General features: G+C 38.1%; 1 protein-coding gene across 2 annotated transcripts in view; it reads left to right on the top strand.

Annotated features, from left to right (window-relative positions):
* The window catches only part of DLC1 (DLC1 Rho GTPase activating protein), a 461,166-nt gene that overhangs the window by 231,588 nt on the left and 202,238 nt on the right, over window positions 1-27,340 (top strand). The window contains exon 4 of one of the 2 annotated variants that reach the window (XM_056113856.1): window positions 1,784-1,817. In XM_056113856.1, the coding sequence (XP_055969831.1) occupies window positions 1,784-1,817 (34 nt within the window). Of the gene's footprint in view, window positions 1-1,783; window positions 1,822-27,340 lie in introns of both variants that reach the window. The other variant, XM_056113860.1, reaches the window with a different exon arrangement.

Raw genomic sequence — 27,340 nt, forward strand, 5'->3', positions numbered from 1 at the left:
TCTGAGCCTCGAAGGGACAGGGCAGAGATTTGAAATGTCACAAAATCAATCCTCTCATTGTTTCTACCTCCTAAAATTATTAGGAGAAATTAACAACAAAAATTCTACCCAAGGGTCTGGAGAGATAGCACAGCAGGTAGGGCATTTGCCTTGCACACGGCCGACCCGGGTTCGACTCCCAGCATCCCATATGGACCCCTGAGCACCGCCAGAAGTAACTCCTGAGTGCAGAGCCAGGAGTAACCCCTGTGCATCGCCAGGTGTGACCCAAAAAGAAAAAGAAAACTACCCAAATTCAAAGGGTGCTTTTAGTCCTATTTATTGCTACTCTCTCTCTCACACACACACTCTCTATGTATATGATTTATATATATGATAAAAAAACATATAGGCACTTTGATTTGCAATCCTGTTAATAATTGGGTTTCAGACTTACAACATTCCAACTCCAAACCCACCATCAGTGTCAGCGTCCATCCACCAATGTTCCACATCCCCTCCCTCTCCCAACCCTGCTTCCTTTGCAAACTGATTTTTTAAAAAATTAACTATTGTGCTATCCAAGACTTTCAGCCAATGCCCTTTTATTGCCACAGAGTTTCCTCCCTTGACCCTCTTTCTGAACATTTTAAGTCCTGCAATCCAGGAACAAAGGCCTGTTGTCATCTGATGTCTTCCATTCCCATTTTTGTTTCTTTATAAACACAGATGAGTGTGATCATCCAGTATACGTTCATCTCCCTTTAAACTCCTTTGCTCTAAGTTTTAGCAAGCAATATGATTTCTTATTTTCTTAAAGTTTTATAATATTCTGTTGTGTATATGAATTACAACTTCTTTATTTGTCATTAGACATTTTTGTTGTTTCCAAAGACTGACAATTGGTCTTAGCCCATAGTGAACAAGAGTGTGCATGTAACTTTTCCATTTATTTTTTTTGTGTTGGGGAGTAGATAGCAAGAAGTGGTATCATTGAATCACGTGGAAGAGATATTCTTACTTTTTAAAAGAAATATCCATGCTATTTTCCGGATAGCAGACAGCAGACAACATTCCCACCAACAATGAATAAGGGTTTCTTCTTTGCCACATCCCTGCCAGCACTAGTTGTTTCTAGTTTTGGGTTTTTTTTTTTTTGGTTTATATCATTCTCACTTATTTCAATATCTTTTTAAAAATAAAATGAAGATTTCTACAGAGAATAAAACATAATGATTTACAATTCTCATAACCATCCCTAGTAATTTGACTGATAGTGCTCATTTGTTTTTCTTTTAAGCTTTTTGATGTATAATTGACAAACAAAATTTTAGGATATTTGAAGTATATATATAGTGGCGATTTGAGTTAACTATATTCCGTTAACAAATTTCAATTTTGTCATACAATGTTGTCAACTGTAATCATCTTACAACAGAAAATGCATGCTCCTTTACCAAATTCTCTCTATATCCCTGGTGCCAGGGATTGAACTGGAATCAAACACTTGCAAAGCAAGTGTTTTCCCTTCTGTCCTGTCTCTCTAGCCCATGAAGTGAGAGTTCACTGTGGGTTTAATACATATTTTTCTGGTGATTATGATAAATTGAGTCTTTCCTTGAATATGCCATTTGTATTTCTTCCATTGAATAACATCGACTCAGTTTCGTTGCCTCATATTTTTCTATTTCCATGTTCTGTTTAATTTTTGCTCCATTTTTGGTACTTACTGTATTCCTCATGCAATATTATTTGAAATGTCTTTCTAATCATAACTCTGTGACTTTCCATTTTCTTTTTTCAGGCTATCCCAGGTATTTCAGAAAAGGAAAATGCTGGTAAGTTAACATTTGATTGTTCTCTTCCTAATTTGGAATAAGATTCTTTTGTTATGTACTTTTTCAAATAACTAAAATGTTTTCATCTCATTAATATCTGAGAAATAGTTAATGTTGAGTTCCTAAAATGTCAAAATTTGTTAAAAACAAATTTTTATTTTATTCTATAATTTTTATGTCATAAAACAAATCTATTGTTTCATATATTTGTATTATGTGTGCTATGAAACAAACATATTGTTTTAATGACATGACATCTTGTTAGAATAAGGTATGTGTTTCTTGTAGTCTTACTCTTAGATTGGAACCACATTCTTCCTTGAGGAGAAGATTTAGATATTGTTCACTGTGCTAAACAATGGCATAAGGAAATCAGTTGTAAATAATTATGGATATTATTTAAATCGTAGATAGGTCATATCAGTCATAAAAAAGATACACTTGTTTAAAGCTGATGTTCTACTATCAAGATACAATGATGAAGCAATGGGAATAATTGTATTAAGGACTAATTGTGGGGTTTTTGTGCTCAACACTTAACTCCATGATGGTGTTATGGTAAATAGAAGATGACTGAAGATAAACTTGAAATTATGAATATTTAGGTTTGTGTTGGTGGGGCAATGTGCTTTTCTGTAATGTTTTGCTCTTTCTCAATATTCTTTTAAATTTTCTGTGTAATAGTATTTTTCAAATAGTTAAAAGTACACCATCAACCTTTTAAGTATATCAGTTAACTCAACCTTTTAAGTATATCAGTTAGATGTTTGTGATCTTTAATATACATATTAATATCTCATATTTAATATGGAAAAGATATCGTGACTTAAATGACTTCACATATCCCAATAGAAGTTGGAGATTTTCATATCAGGGATTCTAGTTTGGTGCTTTTATTTTTTGTCTGGTAGTTTTAACTCTTTAAGTTTTCATTTTCTGTGTTCTTCCATGAGCTAAAGTTTTCTCTCATGCTTAAGCTGTGTTTTGTTCCTTCATTCTAATATGTTTAAAGATAATCTTCAGAAGAGAAGTAAGATATTGGACTGGCAAGACTTGCTTTATCTTAAGTTGTGATTTTATAATTCTTGATATTAGATGCAATTTAAAGAATGTATATAACATCAAAATTGATGTTTTATTTTAAAATATCAGCAAATTTGTTTGTATCCTAAGAGAAAATTAGGCAATGAATCTATTTCTTTTTGGAGAGAGGAAGAAGGGCAGAAATACCATTGTCTAAGTAAATAGAGATGCAAAGAATTACCTTCTCCTGCTGATATTTTATTTTAATGATATTCTATCCAGCTTCTCAAATATTTCGAAACTATACTTAATAAAAACAAAGAATTAAACAGAAAACATATATATAATGTAAATGTCAGTTTTTAACATAATTCTGGTTTTTTTCTCAAGAACAAAATCAAACTTGAAATTGTTACTGTTAACAAGCTCTTTAGAGCATTTCTATATTACCTATGTACAAATGAGAAGAGCTTATAAATCTCACTCACATATGAGCAGTTAAATAATCTATAAAAGGCAGGAATACATACTTATGACCAATCAGGCCCCAGGAATCTAGATGTCTCATCTAAGATGCTTAAACCAAAAATAGACGAATTTCTGCAGAACCTGGCTTTCATAATCGTGAGCTTAACTAGAATCTACTCTGAAGAGCATTTTTATTTAGAATTTCTGAGACTGTGCTGATTTGTTGAAAAAGAAATGCAATTTTGTTTGATAATTATAAATATAAGAAAAATGGTTTTTAACTAGTTAATTTACAGGTCAAAATGAGGACTTATATGAATACTTTGTTGATAATGGCAGCAGATTTAACAATTCAAAAGAAAATATGATTTATTCCAAAAGTTTTAAAGCCATGATTTTCTAAACAATCTAATTTTTATGTCTAAATTTCATTATGCTCTACTTAGAGCATCAAAAATATTTTGAGTATTTTATATACACATCAGAATCTTTTTATTCCTGTCTTTATAACTCTATTTTTAAGCTCCACTAGACAGAGGAATGACTATGAAGGCAGAGGACCAATTCAATTTTCTGGGGGTTAATTGAACTCTTCAATAGGATTAAGCTTCATTCCTGCTCCTGAGGCCTATCATTTTTTTCCCTTCTTGTTAAATGAATGTAGCCTATTGTTCCTTTTTAAGAAAGTCTATTTTTAATCTGTATGACCTCTCATCCAAGCCAACTGGAACCAACTCTACCAGGCTTTGTTAAGCTCAAAGCAAAATCATTTTGGGTTCATTCCTTCAAAATTCTTGAATTGCAACTGTGTGGTCATCCTTGCATGATTTAAGTAGTTGTCTTCTATTTTGACCAATTTTGCTATGTAAATAGAGCCTAGTGGAATCTCTCATCTGCCACCTTGTGATTCCAAAAGTCACCAAGAAGGGACAGTTTTGAAACACAGTTCCAGTGACTTGCTTATTCCATAAATACTAATTGAACAACATGTATGAAACATCATATTGGATTTTATGGAGAAAGCAATTGTGGTAGGATAGAGTCTGTGTCCTGAAGGAACTCAGGTTCTAGTTAACAATAGTCAGTGGCTTTCAACTCTTCTCAACCAAAAATTTATTAGTCCAGGTGACTCAGAAAAATTCTCAGGGAAAGACTGTCACTGTCACTGTCCTCCTGTTGTTCATCGATTTCCTCAAACAGGCCCAGTAACCTCTTTATTTTGAGACTTATTGTTACTGTGTTTGGCATATTGAATACGTCACAGGTAGCTTGCCAGGCTTTGCTGGATGGGCAAGATACTCTCGGTAGCTTGCCAGGCTCTCCCAGAGGGGCAGAGGAATCAAACCCTGCTCAGTCAGGCTGGCTGTGCACAAGGCTAACGCCCTACCGCTGTGCTATTGCCCTCATGGTATCACTTGGGCCACTCGTGGGGGGGCCCACGTCCTCAGGAAAAGAATGATACTAAAATGTGGTTTCATAATGCCTAAAATGAGAGAGAAAGAGAAAGAGAGAGAGAGAGAGAGAGAGAGAGAGAGAGAGATGAGAGGTGTCTGTCATAGAGGCAAGCTGTGGGGGAGGGGGTAGCTTGAAGGGGTGGGAAGGAAACTGAGGACACTGGTACTGAGAAATTACACTGGTGAAGGGATGAGTGTTGCAACATTATGTGGCTGAAATGCAATCATGAACAATTTTTTAATGCTCTCTCTCATGGTGATTTGATTAAAAACAAACAAACAACAACAAAAAATAAAAAACATGGTTTCCAGAACTAGATTGATAATACAACAGGTAGGGCATTTGCCTTGCCTGCGGCCAGTCCAGATTCAATTCCCAGCAGCTCTGGTGGTCCCCTGAGCACTGCCAGGAGTCATTCCTGAGTGCACTATATTATCCTGGTCACCAAATTATAGAACTGAGGATAATGAAGGGAAGACACTGAGGATGGGAATAAGATGGAGCAGATGGGAGGTTTACAGGGGCAGGGTGTGTGTGCCTGGGACACATTTGCGTTGTAGAGATGTGGTACATATATGAACTAAAAAATCAACGAAACTGAATGCATAAGTAGCACTGTAACTACAGCAGCACTGTCCTCTCGTTATTCATTGATTTGCTCAAGCGAGCACCAGTAACATCTCACAACAAATTGTGAGACTTGTTACTGTTTTTGGTATATCGAATACGTCACGGGCGGCTTGCTTAAAAACGTGTGCCTGTCAAGAAGGTAGGCTGTGGGTAGGAGGGGTAGGAGGAAACTGGGAACACTGGTCAGGGAAACTTAACCCTGGCAATGAGATTGGTGTTAGGGCATTGTATATCTGATATGCAACAATAAATAACTTTGTAAATCATAGTGTTTCAATAAAATATAAAAATGATAATTAAAAAAGAAAAATAAGAATTTATCAAGCAAATAGCAGTGTGTAATTGCATCCAACACATAACATTTTTATATAATTACAACTTTGTCAAGTTGGAGTGATAGCACAGTGGGTAGGGCGATTGCCTTGCACGTGGCCAATCTGGCCAACCCAGGTTCGATTCCTCCGCCCCTCTTGGAGAGCCCAGCAAGCTACCGAGAGTATCTTGCCCACATGACAAAGCCTGGCAAGCTACCAGTGACGTATTCGATATGCCAAACACAGTTACAAGTGTCATAATGGAGATGTTACTGGGCCCGCTTGAGCAAATTGATGAACAACGGGAGAACAGTTACAGTGAGAGTGACAACTTTGTCACCAAAGCCTGTCTGCCACTACAAAGGGGCCCCTGCCATGGCTCTCCTTCTGAACATATCTGCCTCTTATTTGTGGGCTGTCATTTTGTACGCATACCTACCTCTTCATTTCCTACATTTCTAGAGTATAAACAAGCTGTCGTTCTTGAAGACAACAATGCTTGGTAAATATTTTATCTTAAAAGTTGGTAGCTGGGTTATATATATATTTTTTTTAAAAAAATTGAATCACCATTAGATACAGTTACAAAGCTTTCGTAATCGGGTTTCAGTCATATAGTGTTCCAACACCCATCCCTGAACCAGTGAACATTTCCCATCACCAATACAACGCACCCTCTCCCCATATTCTTCCCACCCCCACCTCCACCCCCAGCCTCCATCCAGAGCCAGCCCTTCCAACTATCATTGTCATAATGGTTCCTTCTCTATCCCAACTGCCATCTCCCCTACCCCTTAATGCAGGCTTCCGACCATGGACCATTTGTCCTGGCCCTTGTTTCTACTGCCCTTGGGCATTAGTCTTATACTATGTTACTTTTCATATACCACAAATGTGTTTAGTCATTCTGTGTCTGTCCCTCTCCTTCTGATTTATTTCACTCAGTATGATACTCTCCATGTCCATCCACTTATAAGCGAAATTCATGACTTCATTTTTGGGACATCTATGCAACACGTTATGTCTTATGATGATTAATGTGCTTATTGCTACCATGTCCTTAAAGCTACCTAGAAATTAGATGAGAAACTGTGTGTGCTCCAAGAGTTCTCAAAAGCTTCCTCAAGACACCAGCTGGTAATGAAGCTGCTGTTCTGTGGATAATAGAGCTCACTTTCTCTGTTAGCTCTGAGGGAGTTCATTTAAACAGATGTTATCACAGTGTGCACAGAGTTGGTCATATTTTAGCCTCCCCTGAGAAATTCTCATCTCTTAATTAGGCAGAAAGTCTCTCAAGTGAATAACTTTAGACTTTTCACAAAAATTACTCCCCAAGAAGAAATCATCTGCCTCACAGGCAGGGGGAGGGGTGGGATGGGGGGGGTAATACTGGGGTTCTTGGTGGTGGAAAATGTGCACTGGTGAAGGGACAGATGTTTGATTCAATAAATAAATAATAACAACAATTTTAAAAATTAATCCCTGAGACATCAAATTAAGAAGCTTCTGCATGCAAAAGAAGTGAGAGTTAGATTTAAAAAGACACTATGAATAGAGAAAATAGTCACCACATGCCTGATGTGTAAAGGACTAATGGATATATAAAACACTCTTAAAACTTAATAGCAACAACAACAACCACATAAAGCCCAATAACCCACTCAAAAAAATGGGAAGAAGACCTGAACTAACACCATAAAAAAAGACACAAATTGCCAATAGGTATGTGAAAGGTGTTCTTCATCCAGGATGTGCAAATCAAAACAACAAAAAATAGTCTTTATCCCAGTGAGACGGGCACACTCAAAAGAGTGAAAACAACCTGTGCTGGCATGTTGTGGGTAAGGGGAGGTGGGGGAAGGAACTTTCAGGACCAAAGAGATAATACCGGTCAGTGTGCTTGGGGTACATGAGACGGACCCACCTGGTTCTGTTCCCAGCACCTCGTAAAGTACCCCAAACAACACCATTGCTTACTTCTGAGCACAGAGTTGTAAGTAGCCCCTAAGCACCTCAAAGTATGGCACGTATCCTGCTCCCCCAAAAAAGAGAGAGAGAGCATATAAACAAGGTCAGATGGGTAGGCGGGGACCTTGGGCATTGTGCAGGGATATTGATACTCCAGTACTGGGGTGGATTTGGATGTTGAATGCCTGAAACACCACCACTGCAATTATAAGTAATAGTTTCTAAATAAAAATTGGTGAAATATATTTTTTTGAAAAGAGTAGATCCTGAAAAATTAATACCCTCTCCCATGTTTGTGTGACTTCATTTTCCCACTCTATCTGTAATTCTCTTCTTTGTGTCCTGCACACATTTGAGTCTAATCAGCCCTCACTTTGTCTTCCTGGCCTTGCTTTAGTACAGAATTTGTACTTGGTACTGAACTTACATATTGACATCAGAATGATTTTCCTTGCCTCAACCTGTGATTACACCAATGTACCTATACTGTGACCAGAGTTATCTTTGAAAAACATATTTTCACCATATTAACCCCTGGCTAAAAATTGTACTGGTCTCTCACCAAGATAAATTCAAATTATCCTGTTTGGCATACCAGACTTCTTGTAATCGCAACAGTATCACTTAGCATATAGGCGATTTCCATCTTGTACCTCAGATCCACCCTCTGCCCTGCTTTTCCCCAGCACTGGGCTTGGAAGCGTAGCAGTGTAGCAGAATACCTGGGCTGCCCTTGTTCCTTTCTTATCAGTTCCACCCCAGACTGAGGGTGGAGGAGACACTAGCCTGAAGATGAGTAATACATTTCTCAGATCTGTTTTCCCAGGCACTCTGCTGGCTTCTCTCAGGTGACCATTACTATGATCTGTGTAGCATCATCCTGGATTACGTGTTTCCGGGATCTGACATTCATTCTCTCTTCTTGCCCTATGATTTTACTACCATTCATGGTTAGTTCTTCTACAAAACTCCCCTCCATTTACCCAGTGTGTCATCAGACTTAGGCAAGGAATATCATTGACTTACCTGCCAATATTTTCTCTTCTTTATACAACTGGTTGTTTGTCCAACTTAAGCTGCCAAAAAAGCTGCCACAGAATTCCTTCCATTTATCCTTCTATTTGTGCCCTAGATGATGGATTTTAAATATACATATAGATGACAGAGATAAGGGGGCAGATGTCTCATTAGAAGAGGAAAAAATATGATCCATGTTTTTCTTCCAAGTGAAAATAATTTTATTTAATTAAATGGGAGTATACGTATCCAACCCTATAATTTAGAATAAGTGTATTCTATATTACATATCGCTTAGAAATTAGTTTCCTATTTTACTCATTAAAATGTGACTCTGAGCATATTTGGAAATAAGTACTATATGACTGGGGACATAGGTTAGGGAGCAGAGTGTATGCTTTACATGCATGCGGCATTCAAATGGAAACCCTGGCACTACCCTCCACCACCACCAGAAGAAATAAACTAAAAAGCAATGAAGTATTATGATATGGCAATATCTTAGTCTAAAACTAAATCACAGAACAGTTTGAAAATTTTGTCAGAAATACATGACAGATAATGAAATACAGACGATTATCACAAGACACGCAGAATAGCATTTTTCTCTCTATCATAAAAATTCTGTGTCATCTAGGACACCTCAGAGGGGGGGGGGGGCGGGTGAGCCCATCATCCATCCAAACAGAGCCCTGACAGCCGAAAACCTCCATAACCAAATTGCCACTCTGCTCTCGGCTGGATTCCACAGGCTCAGGACAAGTCTCATCCTCATTGAGGAAAAACTCAGGTATACAGATTTTGTCATTGAAATTTCCAGGTGCTCACAGTCAGGGATGGGCAACTTTTGCAACTTTTCCTTTCTGTCCTGTCCCTCCCCCACCACCACCACCACCATTCTTCCCAGAACCTGGCAGTCAATGTATGAACTGCCTCTGGCATCATATAATCTTGTTAACCAGCCATGATCTAGAGAATCTGGAAGATCAACAAGATCTCAAGATCAACAAGACCCAGAGATGCTTCTGGACCCCAAAGTCACCACCCAGTTAAAAATTTAACTTCAGCTGTATCATCCCATTCAAAATTTTACAATTCCTGAGCATCCCAAACTCTATGCCACTGATACTCCAGGAGTAGCACACCACATTGGATGAGATGTGAAGTAGAAGGCATCTAATCTCAATTAAAAAATATTTCGCACAAGACTTAAGCTATCACAACATGCTATACAAGGGTTCAATTGCTCCAGGTTGAGATACAACAATCTTGACACAATCTTCCTTAGAATTTTTTAGAAGAAATTCTAAGGAAATCTGTTTTGATCATTTTTAGCAAATCATTCATAGAAAGCAAAAGAAAATAAATTCTTTGGGCCTACTTTGGGTCAGATTTGGGTAGTGGCTGGGAAAATTGGAAATAATGGTGATGGGAAGGTGTAATGCTTGTGGGATTTGTGTTGGAATACTGAATGTAATAAATCATCATGAACAACTTTATAAAAAAATAATTTACATTTTTAATTCTACTTGTTATATTAGATCCAGTAATAATATTATCTTCTTAGTGAATTTTTTTTCCTAGGCAGAGTAAAGTGACTTATCATTCTGTGCTCCTAAAAATATCAATCTTCTCTATTACCATGCCATTACCTGTGTGTGTGTCTATGTGTGTGTGTGTGTGTGTGTTCTTACATCTCCAAAATGTAAGTTTTTTTAAAGTAGCAATATTATCTTTCATAGAACAATGATGAAATATTTGGGGCTCTTTGGTGGTGTTAAAGATGCAGTAACTTTGTACATCAAAACTATAAACATTAGCACTATTATAATCATGTTATCTTAACTACAAAAAAATTTTAAAGAACATTTCTATTGTGTGCCTATAGTTGTCTTTACATAGTAGGTGTTCCATAAATATGTGGTAATCAATAAATTATAGTTGAAAAGTAGTGACTTCAATCTAAATGATTTAGAGTTAATACTACCGTAAAACTTTTTATTTAACTTTCTCCCTATTCTACTGCCTCCATTAATTTTACTAACCCCACACCTGCCAAGTACTTCAGCCATGTAATTAATTACTGGTGTTATTTAGAGATATATCCCATACCAATGTATAAAGGGAACATTTAAAAAGATGAATTGAAATCTGACACTGGTTGAATTTCTTGGTCATTTTTCTTACAATGTTTGTTCTCTTGCCTTGTGGTTATTTTGTTGATCAGAAAATGTTAAAACTTAAGATAATAAATTATCATAGCCTAAAACATTGGTGAAAGATCGCTTTCAGAAGCATATAACAGATTCATAGTCTCTCCAGACTTTCTAAAGCAGAAAATAAAATTCAAACACTTCTTTGTAACAAATTGGTGAGAAGAAAATCAGGGTTTTCAAAGTTTCATTCAAAGTTCCTTGTAAACATACAAAATAACAAAGCCTGGACATGGTGACATTGGGTGTTAATTTTCTTTGTGGTATTTATTTGATGTCTGGGGAAGAAATTGCAGATGCCAAAATATATGTGTGTGTGTATTAACAAAAATGAAAGACATTTCTCTTTTCTGGTCTGATCATCACAGCTTCTATTCAGAGAATTACCCATGCGATCAATTCCACTCAAAGCCTTGTTCCAATATCCACAGACCCAAAGGAAGCTGATAGAAAAAATACAACACTCTGTTTCAGAGTTCTCTTTTGAAAGACTCTCCCCTGTTTTATGTCTCCATTTAATGCCATATCCAATTGATTTTATTGCTCTCACACACTAGACTGCAGCACTCAGGACACTAGGCACCTTGAAAGATGCTTTATGTTTCATTCAACTCTATAGTCCAAGTGCCTCCCTTTATTATGGTTGATTGATGTTTTGTAAATTAAAGAATAAATCAGATCTTTTTGAAAATTATCAAATGATTTATCTATACACCAAATATTACTGTTCTGTCAAAGTAAAGCTCTTTCTTTAACAGCAAAGATCCCCAGCTGTTTTACAGGGTTCGTCAGGATCTGAAAATTGCCTTTATCTGGCCAGACTGAACTTGAGCCAACATTCCAAAGTCTTTATTCCCTTTCATTCTCTGAAAATGAATTTCATTATTTTTATACTAATGGCTTATAAATACTCCACTTTTTTTTAGTGTTATGGGCTGTACTTGCCTACTTTTTTATGAGGGAGGAATTTAGGGTATGCCTGCATAGAGCCTCTCAGTTTTTCTGAAACCTAATGTAAACTAATCCATGAAAAGTTGGCTGTGTTTCACTGGGCTGTTGAGAAGAAGCACATTAGCTTTCAGGTATCAAGGAATTCATGAAAAACATAAGTAAACTATTCTTAAAGCCAAATTCTTGAATTCAAAGGATATTTTTCAGCCCATAATTTTCTAAATTTCTACGTGTTCAGTGATTTATTACCAAGTAGGTACAACAAATTTATGCAATTTCCAGAACCAATCAAAGATATTTCATTTTCGTCTCAATTTTATTTCAAATAGCATGGGTACATGATAATCTCACTCATCCTGTCTCTTTTTCTCTTTACTGGTTTTTAGGTCATACTGGTTTTTAGGCTTAGTCTTGCTTTGTGCTCAGGGGTCACTCATGGCAGTGTTCAGTGGACCATATGGGGTGACAGACTATGCTGGCGCATCACAAGACAAAGCCTTACACACTCTACTATATCTTGGCTTAATAATTTCTCTTTTAATAATTTCCTTAAGTTGGATACTGAATTTGGAGTTGCACTTGGATTGGTCTTCCAGATATCTAACTGAAGGTGGCTATAATCATTTTGTGATGGTCAACGGTTTCTATGACAAATTTCTGTTTGTAAATTGTCTTCCACTTCAAACTAAAATCCCTGAAGGCCTACCCCCACCCATAGTAAATATAAGCACTCAGTAGTTTTGAATGGATCAGGTTGAGATATCAAGTAACTCATATAGATACTTAATCTTCTATCAATGGCATAACTTCACAAATAAATTGACAAACTTGAAATTTCCTCCCCCAGGAAGCCTGGTGAATCTTTTTGCTTCTCCCTTTATCCCTTAAAAGTATGGCTGACACTCTTTGGAGCTTTGTGGAAAGCCAGGTATGAGCTGGTTGTGGTGGGGCGACTAAAACCTCATGGGAAGAAGGGCGTTCCCGGCTCGTCCTTCACGCCCTACCGAGGTCACCGGTTGCCCCCCACGAGTGGCTCTCTGGCATGGCCATGGCTCCAGAAGCACAGAAACCAATCTCTTAATTATCTGACTCTCAGCAGAAATACTTCTAGGGTTAATAAGTAAAATAGCAGAAATCCAAAACCATCATTTAATTTAAGACATCATTTAATTCTTGAACCCAGCTGTAGAAAGCAAATCATTTCACAATGCCTTTTCAGCATGTCTGATTTGGGGGGTGTAAACTCTAAATAATAATGGTGCATCTTTTGTAGAAACAGTGAATTTAGTCAAAGTAGATGAGTGTTAACTAGAATTCATCTGCCTCACAGGCATTGGGAGGGTTGGGGGGGTGGGGGTGTATTGGGGTTCTTCGTGGTGAAAAATAAATATTGGTAAAGGGAAATGTGTTTGATGTTTGCATGACCAAGACCTAAACCTGAAAGCATTGTAACTTTTCCCACAGTGATTCAATAAATAAATAAATTTTTTTTAAAAAGTATGGCTGACAACACTATGAAAGAGGTAGCTATGAACGGAACTGCCAATATAGGATAATGAGGTGTTTTCATTGACTTAGACTTTTCATCGGTAGAAAAATAAGTCAGTGTTCTTCAGTCTCATAGAAGAAAAACTAATTATAAAAAGGCTCCTTCTATCAATATTATGTAGAAAACTGCACTGCACTGTAACACTGTCCTCCCATTGTTTGTCAATTTGCTCGAGTGGGCACCGGTAATGTCTCCATTGTGAGACTTGTTACTGTTTTTGGCATATCAAGTACGCCACGGGGAGCATGCCAGGCTCTGCCTTGTGGGTGGGATACTCTTGGTAGCTTGCTGGGCTCTCCGAGAGGTATGGAGGAATCAAACCTGAGTTGGCCGCATGTAAGGCAAATGTCCTACCCGCTGTGCTATCGCTCCAGCCCATTTAGAAAACAATAAAAGAAACTGAATTTAGTTCATGAATTATATCTGATAACTTCTTAGATGCCTTCAAATATTAACCTTTATAGATCTCCCAGTGTGTGGCTTTTAGTTCAATTAATTTTATTTATAATATAGATAATATGCAAATACGTGTCAATGAGATCATTTACTCATGATTTAAGTTATTTGGATAAGTTTACTTTGTATAGTTTTATAAAAAGGGGTATTATTTTGACTATTTGGAAAGGAAATGACCTGCATTCTGTTGCCATGCCTTTTTTTTCTTATTGATCTTCCATCAGCCTGATTTGTTTTTCAATAATCAATAATTTGAGATAATTTTTCCCAATCCACAGCATTTTTATTGTAGCACTAGTACATGATATGAATAGAAATTAAGTGAGAAATCTAAGAAAGTTATTAACAATCATTATAAATTAGGCTACATTAAACCTCTTTTTTGATACCTAAAGAAAGCTGGTGTGCCTATCTTGTTCTATACAGGCTGTACAAAATAAATTTGACCATTTCAGGAGAATGTACGATGGATTTGAGAAGCTGTTTTTCCCTGAATAGTGTAATCAGGTAGCAAAGATCTCAGAGAGTTCTGCAAAAGATGCTTAAGTAAAATGATGGTCACCAAAAACTCTCACTCACTCACCACAATAAGCTGTGGGGTTTTATCTTTAAAATTTTTCTCACCATTGAATAACCCAGATAATATATCCCAATGACTCCCAGTTACTAATGTTTTTAACTTCTCTTTACTATAAATGTTAAAACAATTATTACTTATACAATTAATTAAATTAATAAATATAGAATAAAAGGACAGTTAATCACTTCTATAATTTTCATACTTCACCCCAGTCTTCTTGGCTATAGTTATGTAAATATTTTGCCTCCATGCTGTGATTTTTTGAAATACATAAATTTTCCCGAAATTGTAATGCCAATCTCTTCAAAGATTCTTTTTACTTGATATTAGTCAAATAAGTAGTTGAATGCATAATAACAGCAAGCCTTTACTCCGTGCCTGCACTTTTCTAAGCACTTTACAAACATAAACTTGGTTAATCCTCTAGCAGGTCTATAAAGTAGATATTACCGTTTTCCACTTTATGGAGACTCAAAGAGGTGTCCTAAAATACTCAGTCACAATGTCGTAAAAACAGGATCCAGAGTAAGCAACACTAAGTAGATTTAAGGCTCTTAACCACTGTGCCTGAATTAGTAAGTGTCAAGATTTCTCAGACTAAGGAACAAACTTTTCCATCTTCTTGCCTTACCCTTCCTCTCTAACCTTATCTCCCATCTTCCTCTAGCATGCACCTTCCGTTATGACCCTGGCCGCACCCTCCTTTTTCTCCTGAATTTGCTTCTGCATAGCTTGGCCTTGACTCCTCCTGTTTCCCTTCCAGAAATTATCTCCCCTGTGACCCAAGAGTTTATTTGAGTCTCCCCTTCATCATGTTGTCTTAAGTGTCAAGTTTCTCATATCAAGTTTACATTTTCTGAAATGAAATGATATAGCTATAGCATATAATTTTGTGACCTTAGTAAAATGAGACACTGGCTTAGTTATTATATCACCAAAAAATGTAATATTTTGAGTGTCAAATTGTGGGTTTTTTTTTTTTTTCAGAAAAGCACAAATCCCCTTGGTCAAAGTTGTATCCCTGAGTCTGATCTGGCCCTCATCACTCGGTAGCTAATTAGGAGTCTCTCGCACAGATGGTCCAGGACATAAAAACATAAACAGAGCAGTGACCCCTCCCCCTCACCCTCACATGCACTGAGTGCCCTAACTTTCTGTGAGGCTGACAAGAGGGCTGTGACAATGAGATATTAGAAAGGTCTTTCCAAATGGAGATATTCCAACACATGTACAAATATCTTCAAGAGTTCCAAAAGCATTCTCATCCAGAGTGAGAGCCAGCCTCAAAGAAATTTCTGTAGATCCCAGATACCTAGACTGTTTTCAAAAAGAAACAAGATATAAAATTTCAGCTAAAGAACCTTATAGTTAGATTACAGATAGACGTTAGGAGGAAGCCGTGGTTGCTTTCTCATTTTTTTGTCCTGGTAGAACCTAAGTGAGCCAAACTATCAGCACTGATCCATAGAAAGAATTCCACATCTGGAAAATCTTTGTTCCATCTGTGGTAGGTTTCCAGTCTCTTGCTCTTTCTCAATCATTTCCCATGACTTCAGCTTACTTCGCTTTTGTTTTCATTAGTAAAATTATTTAACCCGTGGGGAGTCCAGGTCTTTGTTTTATTTTGCTTGTTTTATTTTTAAAGAAAGAAGAGCAAGAGAATACCTCATTATATTTTTAAAATTCTCTAGAACTTTGCCTTATTTATATTTTTAAGTCTATAAATGACATATATAGTAAAAGTATCATCAGTTCTATAGAATCATATTTTCAAAATACCTTAGGTAGATATGGTGCTTTGGTTTCTGTTTCAATAGATTTAAAGTTGATCTTAATCTCACCATTTTAGAGTCTTAATTTTGTTTGTCTCAAACAATAGAAGTTAGTATCATAAGGCTCAAAGAAAAAGTTTACATATTTTATAGTCTTCATTTTATCATAGTTAATATAATTATAGGGTAAAATGTGTAGTATCAAAGCATTATCTCACTGAACCTCTCCTAAACCTTAAATAATTTACTTGGCATTGAAGTTTGGGTTTTGTTGTTATTAACTTTTTATTTGATTTACTGAGATGTGGATTGGGTTTGATCTACACCTGGCAGTGCTCAGGGATTAATTCTAACTCTGTGCTCAGAGATCATTCCTGGTTATGCATAGAGTCACTGTGTGGTGCTGAGTATCAACTGGGGTCCACCATGTTCAAGGCAAACATCTTGACCCTCTATAATATCTCCCTGACACGCATGGTTTTACTTTCTTGTCAGTACTTACACTTTCTCCTCAGAATTTCACACTATGATAGTTAGGTCTGCAATCTTTAGCCTAAGTCACTGAGCTTAGCTGAGCTACCCCACATCAATTCTTACTGCTCCCAAGAACATCATGAGAACACCCCACTCTCTACAGCCTCAGAGATATTACGAATGCTTTTACCTTTCCCTAAAATTTTCTTTCATACTACTTCCAGACTTTCATATTTTGCTTTCATTGGTCTAAAATTAGTCAACCCTCCACTCAAAACTGTTAAATATTACGTTAGAAGTTCCTAAATAGTATTCATATCCCCCTCATTGCCCTAATTATGGTGATTAAGGTTTCTTTTCCCAATTATATAATAAAATCTATGTCTGATTTGTCTTTGTCTTGCATTTAAAGGGCATGCAATACATTTTCGATTGAAAGGAAAAAAATGGCATTTTTGGATCTAGGGAGCTAGTATAGTGACACTTGTCTTGCATGAAGCCAGTCTAGGTCCAATCCCCAGCACCCCTTATGGCCCTCCAACCCTCCAGGAGTGATCCAGGAATGCAGAGCCAGGAGTAAGCTCTGGTCACTGAGGAATGTGATCCAAAACTAAAGCTATATAGCTTTTAATTGAAATGAAACACAATGTTTAAAAAAAATTTAAGTTAAAACTTAACTTTTAACAATATTTGTTAAAATGTGACTCATAATTTCCATAACACTTGTTCAGAAATTCTGACTTTAAATTTGGTTATCACTTATTAATATCAATAAAATTTATCTCTTTATTTTTTATCTACATGCCATATTTCATAATGTAATATATACTTCAAAGTCCATACTGTACAAAACCCTAAAGCCTAAAAGATCATGATAATAAATGTCCCAAAAAGCTTATATTTTATGATAACTTTAACTAAAACTATTTCTGAATGTTTATTTTTACCAGACAGTGTAAGTTTTTAAGTTTAAGGTGCTACCATCAGAGAGTTTATAATAAAGATTAAGAAAAAATTACATATAAATAAGTTTACTGAACAATCAAGGAAATCAATATTTTCTGTTTGTGCCATATAGTTTCAGATGGGCTGGAGAGATAGCACAGAAGTAGGGCGTTTGCCTTGCAAGCTGCCAGCCCGGCCAAGCCGGGTTCAATTCCTTCGCCCCTCTCGGAGAGCCCGACAAGCTACCAAGAGTATTTTGGCCGCACGGCAAAGCCTGGCAAGCTACCCATGAAGTATTGGATACGCCAAACACAGTAACAAGTCTTACAGTGGAGACATTACTGGGCCCGCTGGAGCAAACCGATGAACAATGGGAGGACAGTGCTACAGTTTCAGATACTTGTTTTTTATCCGGTCAACCAAAGACAAGGAACCCTTAAGGCAAAGAAATCCCCTATGCAAATATAATGAGAAAAAAATAGAGAGTAGACAATGAGAAGTTAAATGTCCACTTGCTCATTCACTCACATTCAAACAGTAGATGTTTATTTTACCTAGGTTCTTATTTTATACATAAATTTCTTTACAACCCCACATCTACACCTCCTTTCTCAGGACTAAACTTGATTTTGAACTAACCCAAGTGTTATCAAGCCTCTTCTATAACAACTCTGATCTCTGGGCACTGAGAATTCTTTAATGCCACGGTGATGCTGGACCACTTGCTAGCAGGATCGAATTCTAGGGGAGAAAGAAAAAAGATTATTTAAAAGGAAAGGAAGGGATGTTTTTTATAGAGGGGCATAGAGGAGTGATACAACATTGCTCAGTAAGTTTTGTGGTGTTAGAAGCAGCCCAAATGATACTAAAATCACTACCATGTATTGCCAAAAGTTGATAAAATTCTGATTTCCTTTTTTTTTAAAGTAGGACTATACTTTTTAGCTTCCTCTCAGTGGAGCCTGTTATCCCTATTCCAGGTTAATTCAAGTCCAGCCAAATATAAAAAACAACAAACACTGTCCTCCCGTCGTTCATCGATTTGCTCGAGCGGGCCCAGTAAAGTCTCCATTGTGAGATTTGTTGTTACTGTGTTTGGCATATTGAATACATCATGGGTAGCTTGCTAGGCTTTGCCGAGAGGGCGAGATACACTCGGTAGCTTGCTGGGCTCTCCAAGAGGGGCGGAGTAAGCAAACCCAGCTCGACTCCGCCAGGCTGGCTGCATGGAAGGCAAATGCCCTACCACTGTACTATCACTCCAGCCTTAATATACAGTCATCCAATTATATTCCCTCCCATCTCTTTCCCACTTCCTCTTTCCTCCATTAGAAATTTGTAGGCCAATGATAAAGGGTGAATGAACTCAGAACAAGTGGTGTTGATAAGTAGTGCTCTTCCTGCTGCTCCCATTTAGCTGCCTGAGGATTTCCTTGTTCTAGACCTTGAGAACACAACACAGGGAATGTCACTAGTTTGCAGGGCAAGAGAAGTGGTAATTACTGAGTGGTTTGATACTCCAGAGATTCTAGGTATCTAGATAAGAGAGAGATCACTGAGGGTGCCGTGGGGAGAAATAAAGTTTTGACGAGTGGAAAGGAAGATCTGAGACATTTCTAGGCAAGGAAAATGGTGTTGGCAGAATTAGGGTGGTGAGAAGACACTGACTTACAGGGAGGCAATTGCACAGCCCAGCCAACTGGAATGAGAAGTTTGTGTTTTGGACAGAGGAAAGATTGGGAAAATGGGATGGGTCCAAAGTCCAGCAGGCATTGGAAAGTGATTATAATTTTTTTTTTTCAGGATAAATCTTTATTTGAGAAGTTTTTATTTAACATTATTACATATCCTATAAAGTCACAAATTCAGTTCACAGAGTCATTCATTATTTTTTTTTCCCCCTTTATTTTATTTTATTTTTTTTTTAAAGTTGTAGATTTACAATTTTTTGTGCTTTGGTTTCAATTATACAATGATCAGATACCCATCCCTCCACCAGTGCCCATTTTCCACCACCATGGATAATATAACTCCCACCCCCATCCCCCCATCCCCCCGTCTCTGTGGCAGGGCAATCCCCTGTGTTCTCTCTCTCCTTTTGGGTGTTGTGGTCTGCAAAAGAGGCATTGAGTGGCAAACATGTTCAGTCCATAGTCTACTTTCGACATGCTTCTCCCCTCCTGGGAGGATCCTCCAAACATCCTTTATTTGGTGCTCCCTTCTCTATCTGAATAGCCCTTTCCTCTAGGATACCCGGCTGGCCTCTAAGTTATGGAGTAATCCTCCTGGTGATGCTGGCGTGGATGTGGCGAGAAAGGGACACTCCTTCACTGTTGGTGGGAATGTCCACTGGTTCAGCCCTTCTGGAAAACAGTATGGACGATTCTCAAAAAATTAGAAATTGAGCTCCCATTTGACCCAGCAATACCACTCCTGGGAATATATCCCAGAGAGGCAAAAATGTATAGTCGAAGTGACATCTGCACTTGTTGGTTCATTGCAGCCCTCTTTACAATAGCCAGAAACTGGAAGAAACCTGAGTGCCCAAGAACAGATGACTGGTTAAAGAAACTTTGGTACATCTACACAATGGAGTACTATGTAGCTCTTAGAAAAGATGAAGTCATGAAATTTACATACAAGTGGTACAATATGGAAAGTATCATGCTAAGCGAAATGAGTCAGAAAGAGAGGGATAGACATAGAAAGATTGCATTCATCTGGGGGATATAAAGTAACAAAGTATGAGATTAATACCCAAGAATAGCTGAGATCAGCACCAGGAGGATTACTCCATAACTTAGTGATTATAATTTTTACTAAGTAAAGCGTATCTCATCGGTGAAAGTACCCTAGTTGCAAAGGATATTCACAGAATACACATCTGACAAGGGGTTGATATCAAGGATATATAAATACTGGTTGAACTCCACAAGAAGAAAACATCCAACCCCATAAAAAATGGGGCAATGAAATGAACAGAAACTTTCTCAAAGAAGAAATCTGAATGGCAAAATGGCACATGAGAAAATGCTCTACATCATTAATCATCAGGGAGATGCAGATCAAAACCACAATGAGATACCATCTCACACTTCAGAGACTGGCGCACATCCAAAAGAACAAAAGCAACCGATGCTGGTGCGGATGTGGCGAGAAAGGGACCCTCCTTCACTGCTGGTGGGAATGCCGACCGGTTCAGCCCTTTTGGAAAACAGTATGGACGATTCTCAAAAAATTAGAAATTGAGCTCCCATTTGACCCAGCAATTCCACTCCTGGGAATATATCCCAAGAGGCAAAAATGTATAGTCGAAGTGACATCTGCAATTGTCTGTTTATTGCAGCACTCTTTACAATAGCCAGAATCTGGAAAAAACCTGAGTGCCCAAGAACAGATGACTGGTTAAAGAAACTTTGGTACATTTTCACAATGGAGTACTATGTAGCTGTTAGAAAAGATGAAATCATGAAATTTACATACAAGTGGTACTACATGGAAAGTATCATGCTAAGCAAAATGAGTCAGAAAGAGAGGGATAGAAATAAAAAGACTGCATTCATCTGGGGGACATAAAGTAACAAAATAGGAGACTAACACCCAAGAATAGCCGAGATCAGTACCAGAAGGATTACTCCATGGCTTAGAGGCCAACTGGGCATTCTAGGGGAAAGGGCAGCTCAGATAGAGAAGGGAGCACCAAATAAAGGGTGTTTGGAGGTTCCTCCCAGGATGGGAGATGCATGTTGAAAGTAGACTATGGACTGAACATGATTGCCACTCAATGCCTCTTTTGCAGACCACAACACCCAAAAGGATAGAGAGAACAAAAGGGAATTCCCTGCCACAGAGGCAGGGTGGGATGGGGGGATGGGAGTGGGAGGGATACTGGGATCCATGGTGGTGGAAAATGGGCACTGGTGGAGGGATGGGTATTTGATCATTGTATAATCAAACCCAAGCACAAAAATTTGTAAGTCTACAACTGTACCTCGTGGTGTTTCACTAATAAAAATTTTTTTTAAAAATGTACCCGAGTACCCTAGTTGATAAGACCTTATTTCTTTACTCTTTATTCAGTAAAAGAAAAACGGGGTTCACTTAACAGTGATAACAATGACACACTAAAATACCAGAAACCCATTAATTAACTGTTATAAGCAATGGTTTTGTTGTTGTTTGGGATCCCACTGAATTTTTCACAGGGATTACCCCTGATTTAGAACTCTGATATTACTCCTCGTAGTGCTTGGGGAATCATATGTGATGGCCAGGGTTCAAACCGGGTTAGCACATGCAAGGCAGTTTCTACACACTGCATTATTTCTGTTCCCTATAATCGTCAATGGTTAAAAGTTTTAATATGTATTCATCACAGAAGATTTAATGACTAAGTTAGGGAAAGTATAGAGATTCTGAGTTATGTGTTCGCTTTCGGTGAGATGCTTTGAATAATCCAGCTATACTTTATTCTAAATCAGTAATTGCTCATGATAGAACTCTGGGTTCAATGGGACCAGAAATGGAGATTCCCTGCCTGTTTCCCCCTGTCTCTGGCAACTCGGCAGTCACACCCCTAAGCCACCTCTGGTTGGCACCGGATAATTTCATCATCAGCCACCATCCAGATCACAGGTCCTTCTCTCCCAGAAGGGAGCATAACATGACCTTGCCATAACCATGCTCGCTGGCCCCGTGCCCGGCTGTTTCACTCAGGGCACCCAGGGGAGGATGGGAAAGAGCCCCACCACCACCTCAAGGGGCCCACTCCGGGCAGCTGAAAACCTCCAGAACCCAACTGCCACCATACTCAAGGTCGCTCTCCACATGCTTGGGCTGAGCCTTACCCACAAGTGAACCCCTGGAATATCCTGGACCCCGAAGCCACAACACTTCATTGGACACATCCTACCCATACTCCAAAAGTACCACACCACATTTAATGGGTTCACAGTAGTAGAAAACCAATCTTAGAGGGAAATATATATACATATACATATACATATATACATGTATATATTCACAGATATATATACAAAAGCACACAAGACTCAACCTTTAACAACATGTTAGTGAACTCTTATAGATCTTAATGGCCCCTGTCGAAATAGAATAGTATTCACACTCTTTCCTCTAAGGATACTATTTTTGTAGCATCTTTAGTGGTTTTTCTTAAGTAACAATACAAAATACATTATTTCAGTTCTGCTTTGGGACAAGGATTGAGATTCGGGAAGGAAACATTCGAAATATGTTGGTGGGAAGGTGTAATGGTGGTGGGATTGGTGTTTGAATATTAAATTTAATCAAATATTGTGAACTACCTTATAAAATAAAAAATTAAATAATACAAACAAAAAATTAATAAATAAAAATAATTGTGCATGATAATAAATTAAAAGAGTCACCATTAATATAAAGAAAATATAGCATATTAGAGCTGGGATTTTATCTCAGGGGTATAACACTTGGCTTGCATGTGTGAGGCCCTGGGTTTTATTCGTATTTGGGAAGGAAAGAAAGAATGGATGGAGGAAGAAAAGTGGGGAAGGAAAGAAGAATTTTTTAAATTTTTATAAAATCATGACATGGAATAGTCTATAATTATTATATTAATTTTTTTCTGATTAATACCATTACTTTCCATCATCTAACATCTTTTTCCTGTGTCCCTGAAAAAAATCCTGAGAATTATAGTTGACTACCCAAGAAAAGTAAACCAAACAAATGAACTCTCCAAAGAAAATATGTTCAAAGCAATTTACTAGTAGTTTAGGTGCTATTGAGATAGTTTTTTGGTTGTTGTTAGAAAATTAAGTCTTAATTTTATTTTTTTATAATTTATTTACTTTTTTATTAGTGAGGGTGAGACAGCTGAGTCTTTGTGCATCACGGTCACTGTCACTGTCCTCCCATTGTTCATCAATTTTCTCGAGTGGGCCCAGTAACATTTAATGGTGTTCACTGTGAGACTTTGTTGTTACTGTGTTTGGCATATCGAATACGTCACGGGTAGCTTGCCAGGCTTTGCCGTGTGGGCGAGATACTCTCGGTACTTGCCGGGCTCTCCAAACACCACGAGGTACAGTTGTAGACATAGATTTTTGTATTTAGGTTTCAGTTATACAATGATCACATACCCATCCCTCCACCAGTGCCCATTCTCCACCACCAATGAAACCAGTATCCCTCCCACCCCCCACCCCCAGCTCACCCCACCCTACTTCTATGGCAGGGCATTCCCTTTTGCTCTCTCTTTCTTTAAGGGTATTGTGGTTTGCAATAGAGGTATTGAGTGACCATCATGTTTCAGCGTGTGTTTCACATCCCGAACGAATCCTCCAAACATCCTTTACTTGGTGTTCCCTTCTCTATCTGAGCTGCATTTTCCCCCAGCATGTGCTGCTGGCTTCCAAGCCATGGAGCAGACCTCCTGGTACTTATCTCAAATATTCTTGGGTGTTCGTCTCCAATTCTGTTACTTAATATTCCCCAGATGAGCACAGTCTTTCTATGCCTGCCCCTCTCTTTTTGACTCATTTCACTTAGCATGATACTTTCCATGTAGAACCACTTGTTTGCAAATTTAATGACCTCATCCTTTCTAATTGCTGCATAGTATTCCATTCTGTAGATGTACCAAAGTTTCTTCAACCAGTCATCTGTTCTCAGGCACTTGGGTTTTTTCCAGATTTTGGCTATTGTGAACAGTGCAGCAATGAAAATGCAAGTGCAGATGTCATTTTGACTATACTTTTTTTGCCTCTCAGGAATATATTTCCAGGATTGGTATTGCTGGGTAAAATGGGAGCTCAATTTCTAATTTCTTGAGAATCATCCATACTGTTTTCCAAAAGGGTTGAACCAGTCAGCATTCCCACCAGCAGTGATGGAGGGTCCCTTTTTCACCACATCCGTGCCAGCATCGGTTGCTTTTGTTCTTTTGGATAGGGGCCAGTCTCTGTGGTGTGAGATGATATCTCATTCTTGTTTTGATCTGCATCTCCCTAATGACTAGTGATGTAGAGCATTTTCTTATGTGCCTTTTAGCCATTTGGATTTCTTCTTTGAGAAAGTTTCTGTTCATTTCGTCACCTCATTTTTTGATAGGCTTGAATGTTTTCTTCTTGTGGAGTTCAACCAGTGCTTTGTATATCCTTGATATCAACCCCTTATCAGATGGGTATTGGATGAATATCCTTTCCCATTCTGGAAATTGTCTTTTCATTTTCGTCACTATATCTTTTGCGGTGCAGAAGCTTCTTAGTTTAATATAGTTCCATTTATTTATCTCTGTTTCCGCTTGGTTGGTCAGTAGCATGTCATTTTTTACTATTGAGGTAATTTTAAGTAGAATGAAGAGCTAAAAAGACATTACAGTGGGTAAGGCATTTGTCTTGCACTTCACCAACCCGGCTTTCATGCCTACCACTCATGTGGGCACTGCCCCTCACCCCCAACCCTGAGTTCGCAAGGAGTAAGTCCTAAGCACTACCAGGTTTGGCCAAAAAACAAAAACAAAACAAAACCAAAAAAATGAAATTTTATTGTCTATCCACTAGAGAGATTTGTTCAACCTTTATGTTCTACTTAGGAGAAAAATCTGAGTCTCCATGGGTTCATTTCCTCCGCTCCCATCTTTCTACTGGATGAGAATTAGTGAGCTCTCGAGCAATTTAGAAAATGCTTTTCCAAGATCACAGAATGATCCAGAGGAAGATCTGCCTAGGTCTTTGTCCCTGTTATGGAGTATTTATTGCTGCTTTAACCAAATATATAGACTTGGTCACTAACAGAACAGAAGTGGTTTCTACAGTGTTTATAAGCTGGGAAGTTCAAACTCAAAGTCTGGACAGATTTGGTGGCTGGTTCATAGAAAACTGTCCTCTTGCCATCTATGGCAGAAGTGCTAGAGAGCTCTCTGGGCAGTCTTGTCTAATGATAAGAATTCTGTTGATGAGGACTCCGCCTCCAGGATCAATACCTCCCAGAAGCTCCCCCCTACAAATGCTACCACATTGGTGTTTAGGTTTTAGCCTGTGAATTTGGGACAGGAAAGCACAGAAGGGACACAAACATCACATCTAAAAGTTTATCACAGGCATGCTGACTTTTCTCAACCCATGTAGAGAACTATGTTGTGAAATCATAAATAATGATAAGCTTCAACAGTCAACAAGGAAATAACATGGGACTCCTGCGTCAGTTGGGAAGAAAACTTGACCTGTATGTGTGAGGCCCTGGGTTTGATTTCAAACTCTCCTAATACTCAGTTCTTTGTACTGCTCCATTTCTTTCCCTTCTACATTCATTCAGATGTATTTTTTTACTCTGAAAATTCGAGTAGATTTAACTCTGAGAGTATGAAAATGTCAGTGACTATAAAGCCATAATGTTGGAACTTCATTCATCACTAACTGCCATCATAAAAATCTCAATATATACATTTGTTTATAAAGTATATCCATAGATCACTATGCTTGTATTCTTTATGTATTACATAATATCTAATAGGTATTACACACTAATAGTGTAAAGAACTTTTCCTTGAATGCTGATTAAAAACATTTAATACCAATTATCACCAGATTCTCAACCAAATTCCCTGTAATTATTATTAGGGTTTCAAGTAAAGAAGCTAATTTTTATTAACTGCATCTACCTTTTGCTACCAGATCAAATGTGCTAAAGAAGGCTATGTTAAATAAACATTTTAAGACTTGATCACTTGATCACTTGATATCCCGTTACTCATCGATTTGCTCAAGTGGGCGCCAGTAACATCTCCATTCATCCCTGTTGTATGCTAGCATAGCCCAGTGGCATCTGCTCATTCTAGGAACATGAAGAGCCTCAAACCGATCATTCAGGGTCTTGACGAAGAAGTCTGACCATCTCGTAGGTGGGCAATCTTTTGACGTCCTGTGGAATCCAGTCAGTAATGGCTCTAGTCCAGCAGTCATCTCTAAATCTCATTACGTGACCAGCCCATCTGATTTTCAATGCCTTGGCAAACGAGGCAGCGTCCCTGATTCTTGAGCGTTGACAGAGGTTGGAACTCCGGATTCTTTCTCTCATTTGAGGAAGCGTGATACTCCGAGCATAGCTCTTCCAATTCCTCTTTGAGAGACCCGAATAGTGTTCTCATCCTGTTTTCATAGGTCCCAGGTCTCTGAGGCGTATGTTAATGCAGGAAGAACAGTGGAATCGAAGAGATGTGCCCGGAGCTGGAGGTTCTTTGTCCTCTTAGTTATTTCTTCGATGCTCTTGAAGGTGTTCCAAGCCGCTCTCTTCCTCCTGCGCAGCTCGGGTGCCAGGTCATTTGTCATGTTGACTTCTCGACCTAGGTACACATAACTGTTGCCTTCGGAGATGGTCGTTCTGTTGAGAGTGAATGGAACATCAGGAACAAGACTGTTTCTCATGAACATTGTCTTTGTGAGATTCAGCTGTAATCGACCTTTCCACACTCACTGTCGAAGTCAGTGAAACATTTTAAGACACAAACAGTTATTAGCAGTATGTAACTTACAGATTAAGTGTCATTCATTGCAGTAAAGAAATCAGTTAGATACAGAATCACAGCGGCTTCAAAGTACAAATTCTCCTGGGCTTTGGATATATAACAATGGAGAACTTCTCTTATGGATATACAACCTTTCACACAGCTCTATTTTACTAGCACAGGGACCATGATTCACTAAGCCT

Source organism: Sorex fumeus, unplaced genomic scaffold (genome assembly GCF_029834395.1).
Source record: "Sorex fumeus unplaced genomic scaffold, SorFum_2.1 ptg000024l, whole genome shotgun sequence".
NCBI classification, from domain to species: domain Eukaryota; kingdom Metazoa; phylum Chordata; class Mammalia; order Eulipotyphla; family Soricidae; genus Sorex; species Sorex fumeus.